Here is a 19,041-nt window from a genome sequence, read left to right on the forward strand (position 1 = left end):
TTCCTATAAAGGAAAAAAAAAGAAACTTTCATGGAAGGTTTTGGTATTTGGAGTGGCCTGAAAGCCATTTCTGTAAGCTGGATAAAGCATGGGCTTGCCTTCATGTCTGTGTAAACACTAGATGAATCTTGCCCTCCTTCACGGGATCCTGCAAGCCTTACTTGGAGAACATGCCATCGCAGTGCTCACTGACTTGGTGTGATTACAGAGGATGAGTAGTAGCATGCTTAATAATCAACCAGTCTCCAGGTATACGTAAAGAACACACACTCTGTGGTGCATGGTTCAAATTCATGGGAAGGGGAGGAAGAGGAAGTTGAAGGAGGAGGGAGTAGGAATTGTGGTGGAAAAGAGGACATCACATTCATGTTTTCACTCCAAAAGGACCACTTCATCTTGCTGTAAGAGAAAGTGAAAAGTGGAGAGTTGATACTGTTTCTGTGCTTGGCAAGACCTCTTTCAACCTGCACAAAGCATTTCTCCTGATCCCTGGTGGTACTCTGATCACAAACTCTCTTACCTGCTTTCAGCAGCGAGATGGTCCTCAGGAGAAGAGCCAATATGCTGCACACACAGTGCAGTGTGGCAAATACTTTACTGCTGGTGTTCCCTGTTGTAGGAAGGGCACTGCCCCTCTGGTACTGCCAAGGCATATGTTCATTCAATGTTTGTAGACCTTACCCTAGAGCTCTTCTGCTTCAGAGAAAGCACTCTTTTCCACAGGGGCTTTAGTTACGCAAGTTCCTTGGTTCTTCAGTGACTGTTTCTGTTAATACTTTGAGGGGGGATTTGAGTCCTGGTGCCTTAGGCTGGTTTCTGAGAGTAGATAAAGATGAGACTTGGCAGCCAACAATATGGGCTATAGGCAAGTGCGGGAGCTGGGGGAGGAGGAGAGTGCAGTGCTGCACCTATAGACAAGAGAAGCTCTCCCGAGATAAGGCAAGGAGGTACCTAAAGGATTAATGTGTTTTCTGCAGCGATGTAGTAGACAGGCAGTGGGGAGAAGAAAAATACTGCCTTGCTCTCGTGGCAGCAGGGAAGGGGGCATTTCTGGGATCTTTGTATTTGCAGCTCTCTATAGCAGGTGGCTGAGACCATACCGAGGCAGAAGAAATTGTAGCTTTTCATAGCAAACCGTCTGTGGGAAGAGTGAGATGAAAAGGGAATACCAGTGCACGTGTCCCTGCCTCTTTTTGAGAGGGAGGAGAAGGGGGATAACCATCCGGATACGTTATGTCCAGTGTGTGGAAAGAGCTGCTGTATTCCATTTAGCTTTCTGTGAACAGATGGTGAAAACTAAGATGTTATGATCCTGCTGCATTGTTTGTCCGTTACTTTCTCCTGGCTTTTTGTTTGTTTGGTTTGGTTTTTTCCCTTCTCTCATTCCTTCTGTTTTCTCCTTCTTGCCATAGGGCTATTCCCTTAGGGTTGTAGAGCCCACCTTGTCGCTGACACTCACCACAGCGTTTCACTTGCTTGCACTGTGTTTTTCATGCACGTTGAGGCTGCACTCTCTTTTTCTCTCTTTCTTGCGTCATCACAGTTGTATTTGGCTGCCATGGACAGTAGCAGCCATATGAGCTGGCAGCTTAAGCCCTCGGACAGTGCACGGACATACTGGTAACAGCGCCCGCAAATGGAACAGGTACTGGAAAAAAGGTCCTTCTTGCTCAACCCCTACTCCACTCCCAACCACTCCCTTCATCCCTGCACTGTTTATCCCGGACCAGTGCCTTTTATTTCTTCACATTCCTTCCCTCTGCACCTCCCACCCCATTCCCTCCTGCCAAGGGTGAAAATTAAAACCAGTTTTTGCTCTGGTGCAGACTCAAGGAGCAGTATCAATGTTGGGAAGGCTTCTAGTGCACGTTGTGAGTGTTACAGGCACCCATGCCTCATAATAGCTAACTCACAGCCGCTTGAACTCAAGAGTCCACACTCAAGAACAGCTTGAACGCTTAATAGGGAGTGCTACGCAAATGTAGAACTAACCTTGCACTTCAGATGCAGAACAGAAGTTCTCCCATCATAAGAAGTCATTTTCTAGTAGAAAACCATTATAGTAGATTTTCATTTGGGACTGGTTTTCTTAATTCAGCTTGTGTCTTCCCTTGAGCCCCACTGCATTCTGTTTTGTCTTGATTGGTCATAACAGCGTGTGCCTGAAACAGGTACGTGCCACAAGCTTTTAGCCTCTCAGTAGGGTTTTTAGCTAAAAGATCCTAGTTGGTAATGGTGGCCTGTCCTGAAGAATTACTTCATTGCCTGTTAGATCTGTGTGCAGCTTCTCCTTTTATCCTTGCATTTAAAGTTAGAAAGGAGCAAGTTTAAAAAAGAGCTTCTCTAAGGCTCCAGACACAAGCACTAAGATCTGTTTCATTCTGTTTCGAAACTTTTTACTGTTTTTTGTTCTCTGTGTGTCCATATCATCCCATCCATGTCCCACAGGCTCTGTGAACAGGGCCCTCCTAGTACTATTTCACTGTCTGAATTCCTAATGGGCTGTAGTTGCTGATGTTGTCCAAGATAGCCAGTGTTTCCTCCCTTGCAGTCATCCATGACAAAGCCACGTGCCTACAGAAAGAGTAGACGGGTCTGCATTAGGCTTTGTAGTTTTTGAGCGTGGTTGAATACAGGGTGTAATTAGAGCTACCAGGCAACTTACCTGGCATGAAGGACAGTGCTTCTTCAAGGGAGCTGCAGTCACACAGTAACTGGAAGGTGTTGGTTCCAGCTGGAACAGAATTGCTTTTGGCTCATGCAATCAGTGACCCGTATCTTACATTCTGTTCCTGGAAATACGTGTCCATGAAGCTGCTGTTCCTTCCTTTCTGCCATTCCTGGTGGGACTTCTGTCAGCCTTACACTGGATTGCTTTCCATCATGTTGCTGCTTGGTCTGCATTCTTGCTGCCTCTTGCTGTTTGTCTGCCTGCCTTGTGACATGCTGGGAAGGGTGTCCTGATGCCCTCTGCCATGGTGCATGAATGCAAACAAACTTGTCCTGAAGCATGGTGCTAGCAACCCTTGAAAGGGTCACAACTTCCTTCAGTCTTAAGTCTTGCAAAGACTGCTCTTGGGCATCAGCTCATGGTGGTGTTTTCTGCTTTTTGGTTCCTGCAGGTGGTATTGTAGTGATGCTAGATGGTCTATTCCATGAAATAAAGGATTGCTTGGAGTGGGGAGCATTCTAGTGTCCTCATTCTAGACTCTAAATCTCCTCTGGGCTGAAACATAACCTGATCTCATTCTGCACTGTCTTCTATTTATCTAAGGTCACACCCAGACTTTAATGTGGCTGTCTGCAGGGCTAAGAAAAAAGCATTGCATTCTTTCCAAGACTTTAAAAACAAACAAAGCAAACAGAAGCTCTGTTCTTTTTAACTTGGAAAACTTCAGTCCCTTTGAATTCAGAACCCGCTGGCTGGAATCGCCTGTTTCCCTGCATCTTGTACCTCCCATACATGGTATGGGTATGGGTACACCAAACCCTCTGTGTTTACTGTGCTCTATTTAAGGGGTAGATCAACTTTTAAGAACTTGAATCCAGAAGCTTTGGTCTTTATTGAATTACCTGAATAGCTCTGGCAGGAAATCAAAGTCAGGGTAGCTGAAGAGAGTATGTGTGGGTTTTTTAACCACAAATAGTAAATGGTTTATACTCTCAGTCGTGGTTTCATATGGTGACCTTCCAGCATAGCTTACTTAGCTGTGAAGTACTCATGGGCTGCACAGGTCACAGGAGTTGGTAGAATTTATGATCTCTAAAATTAACTGATTATACCCATTAATTTTATTTGCAACTAAAGATTCCTTTGTACACAGGCTGCATGTGTTAAGTACCCAACTAGTGTGTGATGGCAACCCATACCTATGAAAGTTTATACCCTCAACAAGGCTGAATGTGAAGGAGGGACTGTTTTTCTTTGGAGTAATGCAAAAATAAAGCTGTGTGCAATCAGCTGTGTTTGTCCTAGCTGACTGGTAAGTGGCTGGGAGGTGTGCTGTGTTGAATAGCACAAGCCACCAGCAGAAATGGTAACAAGAAGCCTTTTTAGGTGTGCTTTTTAAGGTAGCTGGCAGTGTGGTGAAGCTATGGGTTGAAACTTGTCCTCTGTGCTGTTTTTGAAAGGGTCAATGAGGGTGTATAGGCACGTGGGTACTTCCAGCAAGAGTACTGGAAGAATGACTGCATTGTGTATGTTCTTTAACCTTCTATGAAAGCTCCTCTTTAAAGGAAACTAAATGCAACTATACACCTTACATCTGTATCAGGCACTGTATCCAGGTTGCCTCAGAGTAGAGTCAATGGCCTCCTTAGCTCTGAACTGTGCTCAGGCTGTAAGTCTTTAGAATTACTTTATAAAGGAGCTAAAGACTTATTTAAACTACCAGTAATATAGTTTGGTATCAGTGGACTGGCAAGTGTCTGCTGATACATCTTCATCTGCTGCTCTGTCCAGATGTTGGAATCTGTGTATTCCACAGCATTTTTCCTCTGCTTCCCAGGAGAGGAAGCACTGAAGGACTTGGATGAGGAGCTACTGTCAACAGCATGTGGAGCAGAGCACTCATACATGGGGTCTAATGTGGTGGCTGAAGATCCAGTGCATGCTGATAGAGCTGTGCTGGTTGTGAGAGGTGGCCAGTGAAGTGTTAGCTCTCTGCTCCCAGGTTTCAATGGTACTTACCATGGTCATTAAAAATACACTTTAACTGAAGGAGTAACTGGTTCAAATGGTAATGGGAAAAGGTACAAAGGAGCAAAAATCCTGAGTTAAGGAGAGAACATCAGCCCTAACTCTGACTACTCTGAGTCTTGATTTGTTCCTTGTGGTGGATTGCAGGTAGGTTTGAATGTAAAATGCCCTCTGCTTGACTGTCTGAATCTCATGTTCCTGGTTACTTTGTGTTAGTGACACTTGAAGAACTGTGGGCTGTTTTCTTGGTGGAGGAAGGAGTGAACTCTTTACAGCTCCTTCCTCCACGAGGGGTGTGCTTTGTACATCCTTGAAATGCAGTTCCTCAAGTGACCCTTATTGATTTTAATGCTCTAAAGAAAGTTGGATGTTGCATGTTGTGTGCTGAGCCTATGTGATTTGTCCAGGAAGATGCATGATCACCTTCCATGATCTGAGATTTATTTTTTTTCCTAAATGCTTTTTCCAAAACCTTAGCACCTGGAATCCTCTGTTCATCCTCATCTCCTATCCCATGTCACCATAGAGAATACTAATGGAAAATGAGCTAACTCATTTTTCTTTCCAAGACCCTCTTAGCATGATGTTTGGCTGGTAATTTCAGCACTGCACTACCTGAAACATGCCTTACTTGTTCTGTGAGAAAGTTCCTTGACTTCTAAGGCTCTCTGAGCCTGTTGGGTTAGTCTCATATGTTTTAATAACGGCCTTACCTTTATTTCTGAACCAGAAATCACATTTAATAAAACTGTACAGCATATATAGTCCTTAAACTGGCTCAGCTTGGAATTTTCTACCTTTTTGCCTTCTCGCTGACAAAAAATTACATCTTAAACCCAGAAAGAACAGATGTACCCTTTGTCTTCTAAATATAGATGCCATTTCTGGGCCAGAGTTTTATATTAAGATCTCTGTTCTGCAGAAAGTTTTTCCAATTATGGAAGACGCTGAAAGATGAATGTGCAAATAGAGCCGCAGGTGTCTTCATCTTATGCTGATGGGGTCAGCTCTGCCAAAGGAGCAGTTTCTCTCTTCTATTGTGCAGAGATTCAGCCTGGGTCAGTCTTTGAAAGGAAACTGATAAAATACTGTTAATACTCTGAAAATGCCTTTGGACCGCTGAGCTTTTGAGAGCTTAAAGATGCCTCATAATGTTCTTTCCCAATGGGCAAGATAAATCATAACTCCTGGTGTGGAACTGCCTTTCAGTTGTCTCTTTACCCACTTAACCGGCTATTTTATGTGCTTCAGTTTTAAAGGTGATAAAAAGTCAGGATGCTGAAGGCACTCTTGGGAAGTAAGATGTGGGCATTGTAGAATTATTCAAGCTCCACTGGGTATAAAAAGAGGAATAAAATATCTGTCCTCATTGCTTGGTTATTAGTATCATGGTAGCAGAATCCCAGAAGCAGTAATGTGGTCACGATGAAGGCACTGAACACACTGGCATAAAGAGGCAAAGTCTTTTGTTCTTACTGCTGGGTGGTATTTACATGCCTTTTTTAGCTCATTATTCAGAGCTGAATGACATACGTTACCTCAGGAGCTCTGGGAGCTCTTTTGGATTACTTTCCTTAGAATAAAAATGAAAATAAGAATAAAACACCCCTTATACCCCCCAAACAAATCAACCTTTCATCTTTCTGGCTTTCTCTTCTCACTCCCAGTCTGTAGTCATGTCCCTCACTGAATGGTATGCAGGTTGGATCCCAAGTCACAATGGATTATTACCCATCTGATGACTGTTAGCTGATATCATCTTGTTTGATGGCAGCCTGTTTCCAGCCTGGCAGGGTCTGTTCTTTCTTGGGCGTAAATTGGTCGGAGATTCATTCTTCCACACTTTTCTTTCAAACTGCCCATCTGTGGTCTTCTGATGACCTCATTGCTATAAAATGCAATGTGGAAAGGCAGTTGCACACTCAGTTTCTTTTCAACCTCCTTTTGTGGCATGGTTGAAAGCAAGAACATGATTAAGAGAGGATGAGGGTTTGAGGTGGGTTTTTACATCTGCATCATTTCCATTTCCCTCTCTTCTCCCTAGCAAAGTATGGCATATTTCAACTCAATAGCTATTGGATTTCCTTCTGTGTAGAGAGCTTGGGTAAAACAAGCCCATCTGCTCTGACCTAGCCAGCATCCTTGCAGCAGGCTGACGGTGTGTTACTCAGAGTGGACTTGTGAAACTTTCCTTGTAAAACTGAGCCAGCAGCTCCTTGGTATGCTTGCTGTAAATACAGACCTTTTAATGCAGGGAGGTGGTCCTAATCTGTGGTTCTGTGCTTACATTAGTCATTCTGACTTACTTTTCTGTTCTATTTTGTTTCTTTTTGTCTTGTCTTCCTCCAGTACACCTCCAGCATGAGAGCCAAATACCTCGCCACCAACCAACCTCGTCCAGATGCTGGCAGTGTGCATTAAAATGAAAAAGCAAAAGCAAAAACAAAACCCACACGTGCAGTCAGACTAAACAATGTGCCAACTGCTGTGCCCCTGTGCTGTCCTCGTAGAACAAACCAGCTGTTCTGCCCAAAATCCAGTGCAGCTCCTCCTGTCTCTCCAGTCCAGACCACCCCTCCAACCTGGTACCTGTCCACTGGAGTGGAAGCTCCTTTTGAATTTAAGCTTTCACCTTGTTGTACCTGCCTGATGTGTGAGAGAGCAAGCACATGCAGGCAAGCCACTGAGAGCACCCAGGCAAGAAACTGGGTCCACCACTGATTAGAGTAGCCTATCTGAAAGAGTTGGTGAATATCTTCTGTTCCCCCTTTATTTTGCTCCCCTTCTGTTCCCCAGAGGGGCTCAATGAAAGATGGTCGTGATCTTCACTTCTGCAGTAGCATCAGCAGTCTGTCATACACTGAAGAAGCCTATGACTAGCGTACAGCGAGGGAATGCTGAGTCAATGCACAATGCAGCATTGTGGTGGGAGTCCTTGGTCTAGTACCCTGTGTGAGGGAGGAGGGAAACTCCTGCCTTATGGTGTTACTGCATATCCACTGTTATTTGGGAGTCTGGGGCTATTCTAGAGCAACCCAGTCCTCTGCCCTGGTTAACTTTAAAAAGAAACATTAAGAAAATGCCTTTTTCATTCCCACTGTATCTGGCTTGTGAATTCTTGAGGAGGAGCAAGGGGTCCCAGCACCAGTGAACTACCCTGTCCATTGCTCTGAACCTGACCTCTCTGCTCCATCAGGGAAGCCCAGGTATTTGCAGATAGCATTCTGGGTGCTGCCTTTCTGAGGCCGACACGCAGATCAAACAGGAGCCAGCCACCCTCTTGGTGCCAAATTTTTCCAGGAAAAGACCTGTAAGACTTTATGGGGAATATTTTTGCACTGAAGAGTCTCAGCTCTCTGATGCTAGATCTTACGGGACAGCCAGCTTGCAAAAGCAAGAGAGGCTAGAAGCAGCAATGGATTCATAGCAAATGCAAGCGCTCCCTGCAGGAGTAACCTGTGAACTCTGCTGGACTTTCTATTTCCTTAAGGAAAAAAACCCAACTAAAAATCATGATTTACAGCACAGAGTTGCTGAACTGGCATTGAAGGAGGTTTTCGGAGCCTCAGTCCTAACAAAGTCACGCCATTGTCAGTATATCTTCTGTGTTCCAGGGTCAGAAACCCGAATGACATCTGGAGAACATTGTGACTGTCAGAACAAGTTATGTTATTCTATTTCATTTCATTTTGTTTCTCAAGGCACGTTGCTAACCACTATCTGACCGTATTAAGGCACATGGAGGGCATTTTTCCTAGACGTGAGGCTTGCAAAGGGGCAGTTGGGGTGCCTGGAAGAGGGCAACATTCTCCATTGGTGCTGTACTTCCCACTGAAGAGCAGGGCTCCAAAGGGCACTGACAGCTTCCTACTGGAAGAGGAGACTGCCTCTTGGGAGGTGCTGTGGAGTACTGCCCTTTCAGTAAGGTAGCTATGATGTTCCTTTTTGTCTTTTTACCTCTGAGCATGGGCTTCTTAGTGTAGCTGCTGAGCATTACATTAAAGAAATGGCAGAGGAAATAAAGTGGGAAATGTCCCTCAAACTGGAGTTGAGCCATTGGCAGAGGCAGTTGGTCTTCACCTCAGTGATGTTCAGACTCTGTGTCTGTTTACCCCATGTTTTTGCTCTGTGGGGCACAGAATCTACCAATCTGCCTTTACTCAAGTCAGTTGCCTTCTTGCAGTGAGTAGGAATTGCTCCTAGCAGGTAGCTATGTGGATGATGGATTCTGCTGTAGAATGGTACCAGTTCTGTGGAAGAGCAAGCTTTGAGACTCTTACTTAGAAGCCACTAATAGACTGCAAAAGCTGTTACCATGCAATGAAGTGAGGGAAACAGAAAAGAGGTACCAGCATGCAGACAGGAATAGAAGGTTTTGGAGAAAATTTCACCCTAACTCTCTGGAAACAGGATTTTCTTGCTCAGGACTGAGTATGCCCTTTCAGCCATGGGCTTCACACTGAAACATACTTCTGTATTATCAAATAACAAGGGCAGGGAGATGTAGTCACAAGTGGTATGGAGAGACACTGTGGCTCATGAGCACCATTTCCACCCTGTCTAAAAGCCTACCAGAAGAGCTGGTGTGCGAGCATGTGGTGTGGTCAGCTCTGCAGGGCTCAAAGCGCACAACTGCTATGTGAGGGGAGCTGAACATTCCCCTTGCTTTGAAGAAAGAAGCAAGAGCCATATAATCCTTATCAAGACTGAGTTGTTCTGCCATCATCCCTCCTTGCAAGGATGTGCTCGGATCGCTACTTGCACTATCAGTTCTAGGGGAGCTGCCCTAAAATCTGTGGCCCTATCCTGCTCATTGAAGGCAAGCGTTTTGAAGGCTGGAGGGTGTGGGGAACCCTGTAGAAACAAGTGCTTCTGTATATTGAATTTTCTGTATACAGAACGCATCCTGAACATGTGTGTGACTGCACTTTGGGTTGGATCTAAACTGCCACACTGGTATTGTCTGTGCCAGCAGGGCTAGCAAGGGAGCGAGCCTATGCCTTGTGTTTGCAGCATCAAATGGAGCAACCACCTTGACTTGCTTCCTTCCAAGGTTTGGCATAGCCACTCATAAAACCCAGAACAACTTGTGATGAAGTCTGGGGCTTGCAGCAAGGCACAGATGTGGAGATACGTGCTCTGTGACTTCAAAACATAACTGGAAAGAATGTTACGGAAATAACATTTTGCTCTCTAGAGGCCAGCATAACGTGACTGCAGTGTGAGCTGTGTACCTTTGTCCAGCCAGCACTTCCTTTACTTGACATGGATATTGCACTTTTGTAAAGCATCCTGGAACTCTGCTGCCCCGCTGCATGCTGTGCAGAGCGCTGGATAGGAAACACAGACAAATGGGTTTCTTTTTGGTTTATTATTATTATTATTACTACTTTTATTTTTTCTTCTTTTGTTTTGTTTTCACTGGAACCTTGAGCAACAGTGTGGCATTCCTGCGGGCTGGTCTGAACGGATCTGCTGAAGAACAGATGGCCTTTGCCTATTCTTATGGCTGCGACACAGTCAGTCTCATCCATATGGTCACATTCTGTCTGAGGAGCAGACTTTCCAAAGCCAAGGTCTCCCAGGCTCTGTGCCTCCCTCTCGGGTGAACAGCAGGTGCTATCTGGCGAAGACTCATCTGTTCTAGATGGCATTCATGGTTGAGGGAGTCCAAACTCTTCAAGCTGTAGGAGGTAAAGCTGTAGAGACTCCTCTCTCTTCCATTGTGTCTCTCTTGTTTTTAATGTGACAAAATGCCAAGGCCATATCACTTGGTGTGTCCCAGCTGACCTTATTGGAATATTACTCTTAATGTTACTGGTTGCTATCAAAAGGGTCCAGAATTCAGGGGAGATGAGATTGGCCTCTGGACACTTCACTGACTGCAACGTGGAAGGCAGCTTGTCCGGTTGAAGGTGACTCCATCGGTGAAGACACTTCATGTTACTTTTTCAGAAGCACAAATGTGGCCATTGGCTTGTCTGGTTGGCTTGGTTTATTTCCACTGCATCATCATGTGTGAATGACACTTTCTTTGGCAACTGAGAACTCTTCCAAGCACACAAACATCTCCACAATGTGAAATGTAAATAGCATGTTGGACTCTCGTGTCCAGTGTTCAAGACTGCATTGTAATTGTAAAGGAAATCGAATCAAGACTTGGCTGTGAATTTCTTGTGCTGTCTTGGGAATATAACTGTAGTGTTTGTATCCTGTATGTATTATTAAACTGAGTTCATTTTATGTGCTGATAAAAGGGTTCAAGCTAAGGTTTTTAGCGTGCATCCATGTACCCAAATGTGAAGGATGGAGTGCTCCCTTCCCCTCCTGTCCTTTTTCAGTTTTCTCCATTTGATAGGTGTTAATTTTCCGTGTACAGTCATCTCAGCCAAGATGCAAGGGTGTTCATTTGAGTGCTTTGATGGGGACACAGTGCATGGGGTTTTAAGTGATCCTAAGTTAGGATTTCCAGAGCTGTTCCTTGAAAATACCTGAAAAAGTTCGGCCTTCCTGAGAGTAAACCCATTTCTCAGGGGGCTGCGTAGCCATTGCTCACAAGAGCTTTGGGTGCTGCAGGGTGATAGCAGACAGGAGAGGGTGGATAAACCCTTGCTTCACCGCTGGTCCCACCTTTTCCTTCCAGCAGCAACTGAAATACCGTGCTGAGCCCTTTGAAGAAGAGAGGTGTCTTGGCTTGTTGCTTGTAGCCACCCAACATGATTCAGGAGTAGATGAGGTGGGAGCTAGGGAGAGGAGCTGGCTTTGAAGTACTTCCTACCTGGGGACCATGGAGAAGCCAAGGACTTCCCCAGCTCAACAAGTCTGTGTTAGTATAATGCAGTGAGTATCTCTGAGTAGGAGGGGAAAAGCCCTCCAGGGAGTAGATCTTGAGGTCTTGAGAGAACAGACCTGACCAGACTTCATTTGTACCTTTAAAACCAGGTGGCTTCTTTCATCGCAGCCTGCTCCCCTTTTCTAGATACTATTGTGTGCATGCTAGGGATGGCTTCCCCAGGAGGCCTGGAAGTGTGGGATGTTTCGGTAGCAGTTCCTAGGTGGCTAGCAAGTGATCTGTGCTTTCGGGGGGGGATCTCCTGATGGTGTTTCCCAGCTGGGAGAGAAAAGGGATGGGTCACTGGTGGCCTGGAGCTCCCCGGTGCTCACCCAGCCCCTGCAGCTGCATGCATGAACGAAGTGGAACATAAATTGATGTACAACCAGAAAGTTCAAAACACTCCTTTCCTAAAGAGGATAACTGTAGCATGAAGCTCTTAGGTGCTCTGCATATTTGATACCACATTGCTCCTCACTATGCAATTCCCAGCTCCTTCCTTCCTGTTCCTCCTCTGATCTCACACCAAGACTTCTCCAGGGGCCCCTACCCAGGAGGCCCCTCAAGTCCCAGAAAAGCTTCATTCCCTTCATTGTCCTCTGCATCAGGTCCAGCTGCCCAGCATCACGTCGTGTGCCTCAGGTCCCTTGGTAACGGGAGGCCCCATGAGTTCTATTCACATCATTCAGAGGGAAGTTTATTTTCTTGGACACTGTGCACAGAAACCTACTGGTGAACATGTACCTGGCCTTTTTGTAACTCTTCTGTTTGTTCTTCTTAACCATAATGGTTGTATATCATACCACTTTATATACATATAATATATATAAATATATATAATTTTTTTTAAGACTTTGGACCTGCTAGTTCCTTTCAAGTGTTCCTGCACTTACCCAAAACGTTTTTAAATTGTGAGGATTAAAGAGGATTGAGCCCATTTTCTTTTTTGTATCTTTACTTTGAATTCTGTAGTTCTCTTGATTGTAATGTAGCTATTTTTTACTGTAACTTTTTGGTTTGCAAATACTAAACAACAAGACCTAAATGTAATTTCTGTGGTTTCTATTCAGCTTGGGTTTCATGTTTTAAAAATAAACGATTTAAAACCACTGTTCCTATTGATTGACTCTTATTTTTTCTCCTTTTTTATTCATGGATTATTATATCCTGAATGTTTTCTGTTCATAAACCTGCCTGAATTTTGTTGCCTTTCACATACTGGAGCAGAGCCAGGAAGACGAGACCTCACATGAAGCACTGTGTGCAGTTCTGGTGTCCTCAACATAAGAAGGACATGGAGCTGTTGGAGCAAGTCTAGAGAAGGCCACGAGGATGATCAGGGGCTGGAGCACCTCTCCTATGAAGACAGGCTGAGAAAGTTGAGGCTGTTCAGCCTGGAGAAGGCTGCATGGAGACCTCATAGCAGCCTTCCAGTACCTGAAGGGAGCCTATAGGATGCTGGGGAGGGACTCTTCTTTAGGGACTGTAGTGATAGGACAAGGGGTAATGGGTTCAAACTTAAACAGGGGAAGTTTAGATTGGATATATGGAGGAAATTCTTTACTGTGAGGGTGGTGAGGCACTGGAATGGGTTGCCCAGGGAGGTTGTGAATGCTCCATCCCTGGCAGTGTTCAATGCCAGGTTGGACAGAGCCTTGGGTGCCGTGGTTTAGTGTGAGGTGTCCCTGCCCATGGCAGGGGGGTTGGAACTGGATGATCTTAAGGTCCTTTCCAACCCTAGCTATTCTGTGATTCTATGATAAAAGAATCATGCAGTCTAATAGCTAGTAGATGGTGGAAGGAATAAAAGTATATGCTTATATATGTATATATGTCTATCCCTACTATAAAAATCAAATATTAGTGTCAGTCCTGCGCCGTGAGATGAAGCGTGTGCACGGGTATTAGCAGGACTGCTTTCTTCTTGGCTTCTAGGTCTCAGCCTTATCTTGTTTCTGTTAGAAATCCCAGACTTGGGGATTTCTAATCCAGTTTGAAGCCTGGACTGTTAAAATGGAATTGGACAGCTTCAGCAGAACCTCTGAAGAGAAATGATCGATGCAGACATGTCCACTGGGGGAAGCTGCACTAATCATGCTTCAGAAACACTGTGGATTGTATCCCCCTTGAGTGGTCTGTGCTGGGGGCCTGGGAGGCTGAGGATCATAGAATCATGGAATGCCATGGGAGTTATAGCTCCGGCGAAAGCATCCCCCTTCCATCTGATGAGATGTACGTACGTGCCTTTGGTAGGAGGCAGGGGAGCTGGTGCAGCTCAGCGTGGGCTCCTCTTTCTCCTCTCTGCCCCAGGCTATCGTGGGTTTCTTTTTAGTTCTTCATTTGTACTGTTCTCTGATCGCAGGCCCACTCTGCCCCACCACTGTCAAGCAGTGAACTAAAGCCTCTACCTGCCTGTAAATCTTGCCTTCTCTTGATCTGGTTTCTGCCTGATCACACCAGTCAAATCAAGGGATTGCTCTCCTGCCTCCGTTGTGCTGTTCTTACCCCTGTGCTCAGCCCATCTCTTACCAGCTGTGTGTCTTTGGGAAGCTCCCCATCACCGAACAGCATCTCCTGCCTCTGTGCCTGAAGTAGAGCTCTAGGACAAAGGCTGTGGGGAGCAGAGCAGCTCCTTGGACATGAGCATGGGTATTTTGGGGGGAAGAGGAAACAACTGTGGGGTGGGAGTGGGCATGGAAAAGCCTCTGGGCAGATTTGGGTGACAGCAAATAGCTCCAGCAGTGCTGATCGCTCTGGATCCATTAAAACAGAAAGCTCCCAAACTACCCAGTGATGGTGTCCTTAAGGACCACGCTGGTGGCCCTGGATGTCACTACTAAGTGGCAGAGCTAGTCTGAAGGCTGCTGAGAGAAGACCACATCCTGCTGGGCTCCGGGGTACCCTTGATGCTGCTGATGCCATGGGATTGTGTGTGCACAAGTATGGCCTGTTTCCTTGGAAGGCCGGAGTGGTCTAGGCAATGATTTAACTCTGTTAATGCTGTGCATTTTTAAGTGCTCTGTGCATTTGTACAGCTGAAACTCACACCCATGCTCTTGAGCCCTGCCCATCAGTAAACCACAGAGGGCTTCCTGCTCTGCCTTTCACCCTCATGAATCATGGAGTCGTTGAATGGCTTGGGTTGGAAAGGACCTTAAGATCACCCAGTTGCAACCCCCTGCCATGGGCAGGGACACCACAATCTCCACAGACACCGGTTTTCCTTCCTTCACTAATGATTGACAGATTTTCCTTCCCTCTTTTTTTCCATCTAACGGAGGAGCCCATGTTCTCCATCTCCATCCCTGCTCCGGGATGATTAACCATGCTCTCTGGTGCAAAGAGCCTCGAGCAGTCAGGGGAATCTGATGGCATGAAGACAAAGCCCCCATCACAGTCAGCATGTAAATGTTTTACCAGGTTTATGGACTCCCACAGTGGGGATGGGAACATGCAAAGGCCACTTCCCTGGTGACCTTTCCCAGTGCTTTCAAGCCTTCTGTCCCCAGCAGCCGTGGGCTTCACCTGTCTCATTGCTCTGCTCCTGTGCCATGAGGAGCATGGTAGCCACCCAACCTGATTCAGGGCAGGGCTATGCAGAGGTGGGATGAGACAGAAGGGAGGGTGAAGTATGTGTTTGAATAAACCTTTGCTTCTGATCAGCCTTCAGTAGTGGTCCTTTAGATCTCTGCCCTCAAAGATAAGGCAGGGAGGGATGGCCCGGGGAGGTGCTTTCAAACATAATTGTTCCTGTGGTGTGCTGAGCTGTGCCAATGGGAGCGCTGAGCTGCCGGTGGGTTGGCAGCTGGAGAAGCAGCAAGCAGAGCTGGGATGCAGTTATTGACCGTGTGTCCCCACCTCCTGTCACCTCTTGGGGTTGGAAATGGCCCATGCTACAGGTCATGCTTCCTGCTGAATGCAGCGCTCTGCGTGCAGCATCCGGTGCTGATGCTGAAGCCTGGATCTGTGCAGCTTCTTCCATTGAGAGCTGGATTCATGGTTCTCCTTTGGGAGGGTCCCATTGGGATTCTGATTTGCCATGTGTCTGGGAAGGCAGCTGACACCGCATCTCATCTTCCCTAACCCCTCCTGAAGCACTTTTGGTCCCTCTTGAGGAGGAATCACCCCATCTCCCCATCCCACTGTGCTGGACCACATCTGCATTCAGCAGGTCGTGGCCTCTCCTTGCACTGCGAGGGAAGCCAGGGCAGAGAACAGTATCGGCTCGGAAGGATAAGGCTGAACAGAGAGACACCGATCTCTCTGACCACATGGGGATGCTGAAGTCCTGCTATTGGCAGCGGGAAGGGCTTGCAAGAGGAGGCAGACACAGGAGAGGTGAGGGGAGAGCTTCTCCACACTCTATGGCTGCAGCCTGGCCTGGGCCACCTTGGTCATACTGCTGTGCCCTTGTGCCATTGCATGGTGGAGAGGGGATGGATGCTGGCAGGAGCTGAAGGGCTTTTCCTGCTGTGGCCGATGTCTCTATTGCTGCAGGCAGGGCTGTGCCATGGCTGTGCAGGCAAAAAGGTCTTTTCCTGGGGCAGGAGGTGTTTCTCACCAGGACCTCAGCAAAAATCCCTGCTCAGGGACTTTTTAATCCCTCCTCGGTCCATGGAGGGGAGCGGGAGGAAGCACAGCTCCATTCTCACCGCGAGGTGTTGGAGATGCTGGTGCCGGAGCCCTTCTCCCGCCCGCTTCCTCTTCCCACCACCGAACACCGTGGGACCTGGCTCTTGCACCCCATAAATCACTCGGTCACTCAGGATCTGCTCCAAATGAGGCTGCTCTGGGGCCAGAGGATGGGATTCTTGGGCAGGGAGCCAGTGTGAACCCTGCTCCCCAGCGGGCTTCTAACTCAACAGCCCACCTAAGTAAGGGGGGGCTCACTGGGCTGATGTGGACATGGCTGGAGCATCATTTGGTGCTGATCAATGAGCTCACTGCATTACTGTGTGTCCCTACTGTTAATCTCAGTCCCCTGCCTCAGCAGGGACAGGCACAAACCCAGCACCATGCCCATGACAAAACCCTCCTGGTTTGGGAGGGATGGAGGGGGACACATCTATGGAGGAGGAGAAAGGAGGCCCTGGGAATGGGGTTGTTCAGTGATGCCACAGCTTCAGGTCTCATCTGGCAGTGTCGTGGGAAGCGTTTCCAGCTGCTTTTAAGATGCTCAGCTCATCTCCTCCTCCCATTCTTGGCTTGCCAAATGGCTACGGGAGCTGGGAGGCTGGGGCAGAGCAGAAGCAGCTCTGGGGAGGGGGGAATTGGTTTTGATAGATTCAAAGCCGGTCTTAAAAGTCAGGAAGGGAAAAATAAACTCTGGAGGGCTTTGGGGTCGTGTTTCTTTTAACCACCTGCAGATGATGCAGGTGTGGGAAACAATAGAAAGGAGAAAAGAAATACAGGGGATGTGGGTGATGGCTGGGAGCTGCTGCTGGGGGGCTGCCTTGCATGCCCCAGTGCTGCTCCATCACTCTGTGCTGCAGGGCTCTGCATCCCCTTGCTCCAAGAGAGATGATGCTAATGGGGGCTTTAGTGGCCTCCAGATTCATTGAGGTTTAGGGGTGTAGCTCAAGCCCTCGCAGGGACCCAGCATCTGAGTCAGTCAAGTCCCAAAGCTGCAGCTGGAGCCACGTGCGCATTGCTCAGACCCAGCAATCCAGCCGCTTTCATGTTCTGTTCCCACAACTATTCCAGTGTGCTGGGCCAGAGCAGCTGGAAGTGGCTCTTGGACCCGATTCACACAACTTGTGTCAGCTCCTGACACCCCCTCTCCCATCCCAAGCCTCAGCTATTTCTCACCACTGTCCATGCCAGGTTGGGTGTTCGTCCCATCACCACACACAGCTCCCCAGTGGGACGTTCCCCACGTCCTGAAGCTGCGAGCCTGGGAACGTGATTCACACAAACCCAGGGTAACGAGTGGCCCAAATACAAATTAAAACCAAAAACGAGGAGGTGGAGGAAGCAAAACAAAAAGCACTAAAAGAGCGTCTTGCTCTGCCTTTCAATGCTGAAACCACCCAGGGACCGGGAAAGCCTTTGGCCTGGAGCATCCCATGGGCACAATGGTGTCAGTAGCAGCGGTCCCTAACTAACAGCAGCATCCTCACCCCAGCTCCCTCCAGAAGGTAGGACTGCCTTATCAGCTGCCTGGAGAGTAAACAGGACGTGGCAGAGCAGCGCCGGGGTGCAGATGAAAGCAGGCTGGCCTGGCAGGAGCAGGCTTGGCTTTTGTTTTCCTTTTGGATATTAATGCCTCTATTTATTTACTTTCCAGCCCACGGGTAGGAGGGAGCAGGGAGAGAGGCTGGGAGATTGGGCTGGGACAAACTGGAATGGGGGGGGAACTGGTGTGCTGCCTGCCCCTGCTGCTGAGGGCTTGGTGGGGTCAGTTTTAGTGCATCCAATTTTTGTTTTCATAGAATCATAGAATAGTTAGGGTTGGAAAGGACCTTAAGATCATCCAGTTTCAACCCCCCTGCCATGGGCAGGGACACATCGCTCTAAACCATGGCACCCAAGGCTCTGTCCAACCTGGCCTTGAACACTGCCAGGGATGGAGCATTCACAGCTTCCCTGGGCAACCCATTCCAGTGCCTCACCACCCTCACAGGAAAGAATTTCCTCCTTATATCCAACCTAAACTTCCCCTGTTTAAGTTTTAACCCATTACCCCTTGTCCTGTCACTACAGTCCCTAATGAAGAGTCCATCCCCAGCATCCCTATAGGCCCGCTTCAGATACTGATATTTTATTTTATTTCTCTTAATTTATTTTTAATATGATTTCATGTTATTTTATGTATATTCTATTCTATTCTATTACATTACATTACATTTTATTTCTTTATTTATTAAGCACCCTCCCAGGGGTTAAAGCATCCCTGCAACAGTATCCCAGCCAGCCCATACCCCAACCCTTGGTTCCTCAGTACCTCCCTGAGCACTTAACCCAGGATTTGGGCTGTATTGCAGTAAACAGGCAGCCCACACCCAGCCCTGCCTGTGTGAGATGGGTGCTGCCCTGTCCTGGTTGCATCTCCCCATCCCACTTTGGGGACCAGCCTGTGGAAAGGGTGATGGCACCGCTGCCGGGAAGCGCCTGCGCTGCTGAAACCACAGCCCTGAGTAATAGGAAACTACAGGGGTGGGTGGCAGAGCTTCCTGTGCCCTACACAGCTCCCCTGTACCGACCCCACACTGCAGGGATGGGGGCCCCAAATCCTGCACCCACCATGTGCTAGGGGAAGGCAGCGCTGCTCTCCACATCCCCTTTCTCCATGGGGCTTTGTGGGTACCTATGGGGGATTGTTTGGGGGGCAGAAGCCAGAGCCCCCCATCCCACAGCACCTCAAGGGCTGCAGGCTGTTGTTGGGGCTGTCTGAAGAGCACGCGGGTGTTGGAAGGAGGGGTTGTTGCTTTAGCACATGCTGACTTCCTGCTAAGGCTGTATTTTTAGCAAGGCCAAGCCCTGATAACCCAAGAGATTCAAGTGAAACGGT

General features: G+C 47.5%; 1 protein-coding gene across 4 annotated transcripts in view; it reads left to right on the forward strand.

Moving 5' to 3' along the window:
• TTYH3 (tweety family member 3) overlaps positions 1–12,639 on the forward strand; it is a 79,143-nt gene extending 66,504 nt beyond the window's left edge. For 2 of the 4 annotated variants that reach the window (XM_061356980.1, XM_061356979.1), the window contains one exon: positions 7,049–12,639. In XM_061356980.1, the coding sequence (XP_061212964.1) occupies positions 7,049–7,064 (16 nt within the window). In that variant the 3' untranslated portion in view covers positions 7,065–12,639. Of the gene's footprint in view, positions 1–1,543; positions 1,646–7,048 lie in introns of all 4 variants that reach the window. The other 2 variants (XR_009726061.1, XM_061356978.1) reach the window with 2 other exon arrangements.
• Positions 12,640–19,041: the final 6,402 nt, after the last annotated feature.

Source organism: Neopsephotus bourkii, unplaced genomic scaffold, assembly GCF_033783945.1.
Source record: "Neopsephotus bourkii isolate Nb327-2 ecotype Australia unplaced genomic scaffold, CSIRO-AGI_Nbou_v1 NB_882, whole genome shotgun sequence".
Classification (NCBI taxonomy): Eukaryota; Metazoa; Chordata; class Aves; order Psittaciformes; family Psittacidae; genus Neopsephotus; species Neopsephotus bourkii.